Source organism: Antrostomus carolinensis, unplaced genomic scaffold (genome assembly GCF_000700745.2).
Source record: "Antrostomus carolinensis isolate BGI_N321 unplaced genomic scaffold, ASM70074v2 scaffold5212, whole genome shotgun sequence".
Classification (NCBI taxonomy): domain Eukaryota; kingdom Metazoa; phylum Chordata; class Aves; order Caprimulgiformes; family Caprimulgidae; genus Antrostomus; species Antrostomus carolinensis.
The window spans coordinates 3,954-9,230 of NW_010297433.1; the positions used below are offsets into that span (position 1 = coordinate 3,954).

The 5,277-nt window shown below is 50.0% G+C and overlaps 1 protein-coding gene across 2 annotated transcripts in view; it reads right to left on the reverse strand.

Annotated features, from left to right (window-relative positions):
* Positions 1–5,059: 5,059 nt before the first annotated feature.
* TNNC1 (troponin C1, slow skeletal and cardiac type) overlaps positions 5,060–5,277 on the reverse strand; it is a 9,851-nt gene continuing 9,633 nt past the window's right edge. The window contains exon 6 of one of the 2 annotated variants that reach the window (XM_010162107.1): positions 5,060–5,227. In XM_010162107.1, coding sequence (XP_010160409.1) covers positions 5,196–5,227 — 32 coding nt within the window. In that variant the 3' untranslated portion in view covers positions 5,060–5,195. The remainder of the gene's footprint in view (positions 5,228–5,277) is intronic. The other variant, XM_029083523.1, reaches the window with a different exon arrangement.

Sequence of the window (5,277 nt, forward strand, 5' to 3'; positions counted from 1 at the left end):
GATGTTTGTCAGCCAAAATAACCCAATTGCTGTGCTGGAGCGTGTACAGTCACAGGGTTTGTATAACCAGCTAGAGTCTGCTAAATAGACAAAAAGGTTGTCTGGTCCCTGCTGCCCTCTGTAGAGTCTGCTAAATAGACAAAACAAAAAGGTTGTCTGGTCCCTGCTGCCCTCTGGAAAGGCAGGAGGTCAACAAGCAAGAGGTTCTTGGTGGTGTTAGTCCTCCCTGGAGAGTTTTTCTTGCAAGTGATAGGTCAGCCAGAGACAGATCCATGGTGCTTAAATCCCTCTGACCTCAGTGGTACCTGAGTGCCTGCGGGTACTGGAGATCTCAGGCTGTGTGCTGGTGTCTGCTCTGCAAAGGCAGAGCTGTGGTTCAGGTGAGTACATGCATCTGGCAGTGTCAGCCACTGGTCCAGAGCTGCCCAGCATCCTGCTGCAGCCCTTGCTGGGGCTGGCAGAGAGACCTGGTGTGGAGACATGTCCTCTTGGGTTGCTGGTGGTGTTGGAAGAGACAGAGTGGCTGGTCCAGCTGCGTAAGCGAAGGTCAGTCTGGTGCAGATGGTGTGTTGTGACGAGCAGAGCGCACCTACACCTGTGTGTCTGCAGATCTCCCACCTGTTTTAAGTTTTGATTTGTAACACTAAGGTTCTTTTTTTCTTTTTTCTTTTTTTTTTTCTTCAAGAAGGAGGATTTAATCTCTAAACCCTCTTGGTATCTTCCCTAGAGTGCTCGTGGTGTCAGAGTAGCTCACCCACAGGATGCGGTTTGAGGGAAGAGAGAGGGGCAAGGGTCAGGCTGAGAAAAGGATCTTGGCAGTTAGCAAGAAGCAGAGAGGAAGATCTGGGCTTCCTGTGCTCCAGGCAGCTCCCCCAGGCCTGCCTGCAGGCTCAGCCTTTTCATCTCGCTGCCCTTCATGCTGCCCTTCAGTGGGACAGCTTCCCAAATATGGGCTTGCTGACTTTCTGACCAAAATAGCGACTGCGTGACAAAATGCAGCACGGTGGAACGTAACCTTAATCCAGACATCATTGTGTAGCAAGAGACGGGAATTTTGTGAGCTTCCACAACAGCTCGGTGTCAGGTTTGTTGTCTGTTCCCTGCGCTCATGGTGGTCCCACAAGACACTACTCAGATATCAGTTGATCACCTATTGTGCTTTTTAATTCTGTGACAGCTCAGTCCACAACTTCCCTCCTTGTCGTAGAGGTTTCTCCAGCCCAGAAGGAAAAGCTGCAAAGGGGAGTGTGTGCTGACATGGCCTCGTGGTGGATCTTCATCCTCTCACTTGCCTTGTGAAATCGTTTCAGTTCAGTTGGTCAAGTGAGGCTGAAGATCCTTTTTGGAAAGGATTACGTATACAGAGCCCAGGAGATGGAACTAGCAGCTGTGGCCCACTTGAAACTATTCCCATTATGCAGAGCTCTGTCATCTTTGATATTTAAAAACTTCAGAACTCTTGTGATTAAGTCTTTGGTATCCTGCAGGAAGCCAGTGAGCCTGAGAGCTGCTGCTCAGCTCCTGCTGTACATCAGGTTATGTATGTTGTGCTGGCTGCTGCTGTATGTCATACTTGCTGCAGATGATTTCTCCCCTTTGCAATTAAGAGGACTCGGTATCAAGTTCCAGTTTGGCTCCTTATTTTCTGTTTGATTTTTTTTTAAAAAAAGGCGGGGGGGGAGCAAAGGGCACATAACCAAATACTGAATCAGCTCATTTGGCAAAGGTGAGCCATCGTGCTGAAAGCCAAGAGCACAGGACTGGGGAGGAGCAATCCAAGCACTGCAGAATGCTCTGATGGGGTAGAGTATTCCTTGGGGACGTTGATGTTTGCAGTGAAAATGGAAAAGTAGGGCTAGATATGTCTCTGTCCCCCTTTACTACATTTCAGTAGTGTGCTCGAGCAAAAAGCAGTGAGCAGAGCATGAGTTCTGCTTTGCCCAAGTTTCACAGCTGTTGCAGGTGTTTCTACACGACAGGGGCTTTGGTGCAGTGCAATGTTTATCTGATGGACCTTATTGCGGCTGTCCTGGTGGCAGATGTATGACTATAGGCGAGATGCAGAGGTTTTATTGGAGAGGTGTGTACAAAATGTCCTCAGATCTTCCTGCAGTCACTTAATACACACAGCACGGTTTTATTGAGAGCTGAAGAGAGGCCTCAAATATGCAGGAAAAGCTCTAAACCAGGGAAGGAATTAAATCTTCTGCCAGCAAAAGCAAGCAGGGGAAACAGCCTGAGAACTGTAGCTGCGTCTGGTGGCACAGGCTGCTGTCACCTGCCAGCGCAGCTCCTGTCCCAGCTGGGAGGTTAAGAGTGCACAGATCTGGGGACTGTTTTAGAGCGTGGTAAATGGCTTTTTACTTGTTTAAAAAAAAAAAGGGGGATGGTTTCAATAACTTTTTTAAAACTATTTTTATTTTTTCAAGCAGTTCTTGAGGATGTGTCACGTTCCTTAAAGGCACTAAAACTTCACTGCACTTGCAGGGAAAACTGCAAATTGACTTGGAGTTGCATAGGTAGAAGAATTCTGTGTGGTTTTCATTCATTGTTAGCGCATCTCCAGGCACATCCCCTCTGTGGAGGCTTAAACCAGTCTGACCCTGTACTGGTTACTGGTTTTTTGGAAGTCTAACCCATATGCTGGCCTGTCATGAGACATTACATTCCTAATGCAGTTGTTCCCGTGTTTTAGCCAACAGTGAAATCCCACCCAGTGGCATTTGCTGTCGTAACTCTGGGAGAACAGTAGGTGTGTTCAGACAAATCGATCTTGCAGCAGTTTTCCTGACTTCATGCAGAGCACGCTGACCTGCTGGCACCTCTGTCTAAGGATTAAAAAAGCCCAAATAGTCCTCAGTGTGTCTGCATTTCTAGAGACAAGTTTCAGCTGCTACAAGAGCTTGGTCCTCTCTCCAGCCACCACCTTCCTCGTTTTTACTCTTGGAAAAGCGTGGACAGCGAGCGCGATCCTGGCTCGCTGCTGCCTGTGCCATTGAACTAAGGGGGGAGAACTGAGACACATGGTTGGGTGGCTCTTGTCAGCCATCCTTTTCCCCTGAGGAAAGCGAGTGTCCAAGCCTTCCACAAGCCATCAAGTTGGCTGAAGGGAGGGGGTTAAGCTGGAAAAGTTCCTTATTTCTTTTCTTCAGTCTTTACTGAGCTAAAGCCTATCAATAAGCAGTGGTGAATATCTTGGAGATGTTCTTGTTGGATATTGGGATCTGGTTGGGACAGAGAAAAATAATGGGGCTGTGGGTGTTGCCCGCTGAGATGTGAGCGTGTGGGTATGAGTTGCCTGTGGACTGGATGGACATGGTTGTGGGGAGAGCTGGTGTCACCTTGGCTCATTGGTGGCCCAGGTGTTTGCACCTCTGTGGAGGTTTCTAGGCCTGGGGTAAAACATTTCAGCTGTGTCCTCAGAAGCAGGTCTAAGTGGGACTCAGGAAACAGCTTCTGTTGCTGTGCTGCGGAGGTGGAAAATGATTATTTTTTATCTCTGTGCTATGGATTCATTGGAGACAGAAGATGGTAGCAAGCAGCAGTGGTTCCTGCCATGGTGTTCAACCAAATGCCAGTGCACCCGCAGTCCCGCTGCATCAGGAGGAGCCATGGCATGGAGGGCTTGAGACCCTTGCAGGCACCCCTCTGAGCTGGTCTTTCAGATGTTTGCATTAGGGGTGTTCTCAAAATATTGTGGGTTTTAAGGAAAATCAAGTGCTCTAGCTGACAGGGGATAATTTCCTTGGTTTCTCTGATGTCAGAAGCCCAAGATGGTCGGGCAAAATATTTGGTGCCCATCATCCAGAGGAAAGACACAGTTGTGTCCTTCCAAACAACTAACAACCCCTCTCCTGTGCCCGCTTTCACCTCAAGCCCATTCAGTGTGAATTACAGTATTTCAGTGCTGCTACAAATGGGAGATTGTGTCACATCAGCTACAGCTTCTCGGGGTCTTATTTCCACAGAGGGCAAAAAACCCCCTGTGATTTGGGGAGGAAAGGCAGGATGGTGCAGTGGGCACAGGGTCACTGGCATGGTGGCACGCTTGCCCAGGGCTGAGAGCAGCACTGACAGAGCTTGCACCGCCGTGGTCTCGCGCCTTGCCCTGCCAATGTTTATTTTGCTTGGGTAAATGTTTGATTTTAGCAACACGACTGCAATGTGTGAGCTGTGCTGGGGCTGTCATTCGATGGGAGGAGGCAGCTATGTGCAGGGAGAGCTGCTAATGCTGCAAAAAAAAAAGGAATGCCACGCTTCCTTGGGAAGAGAGAAGATGGTGCCCTGGGCCCTTGGAGACAGCACAGCTCATCCTCCTTGGCCCTGCTGTAACCCTGCACCTGTGGCCCAAAGCAGGATTGTGCCTTGCTCAGGGTCCCTGTGGCTCAAGTGGACCTGATTTCTGAGGGAAAATCTGGTGTTTCGGTTACTGCAGCAAGGTTCACACCCAGGGCTGCTGGAGGACCATGAGGTGCTGCAGGGCTGCTGCTGCCTGCCTCCCACCTGGCTGGGCAGGATGGGAAGGAGGCACCCAGTCCAGCTTAGGAATGGCTTTTATTCATGTTTCCGAAGAAAACAGAGGTCTTCTTTCTGCATGTGCCGCAGGGTGGCTGTCAGGATGGTGGGGTGGAGGGAGGGGTGTCCCTTCAGCACAACTCGGGGAGGAGAGGGGGTGTCCCTCACCCAGGGATTTTGGTGCGTGATGGCATGAGTGATTGTTAATTCCCTTTTTGTCGCTACAATGCTGCTGATGCTCCAGTTAAACCAGCAGGTACCAGTGCCAGCTCTTGCTGCCCTCACCATGGTGGGGGCTTGGAGATGCAACATGGCAGCTCCCCGGCAAGCACCTGTGTCCCTGTTGACCAGGGATTGCTCCCAGGATAGTGGCAAAATGCCTCCTTGGAGGCTTTAAGCTCCAGCTGCAGTGTCACCTTCCCAGACATGGCTCACAGGTGCTCAACACAGCCCTGAGGAGTGGCCCACATAAGTCATGAGTACATGACCGGGGTGAAGCTCTCACTAAACCTCCAAGGAATGACCATCTGAGGCAGTTGGTCTTAACACGTTTTATTTTCCCGATGGCCACCCTTCTCAGTGCTCAGTCTTCATGCCGGTAGCCAGGGGACTTAGCCAAGGAGATGAGAAGCAGGGCTGGAGGGGTTTACAAGATTCAGGCTGTCGATCTGGCTTCAGATTTATTCAACTCCCTTCATAAACTCCAGGAACTCTGCCAAGGGGAAGACATCAGAGACAAGGGGTGTAAGATGAGACCAAAAT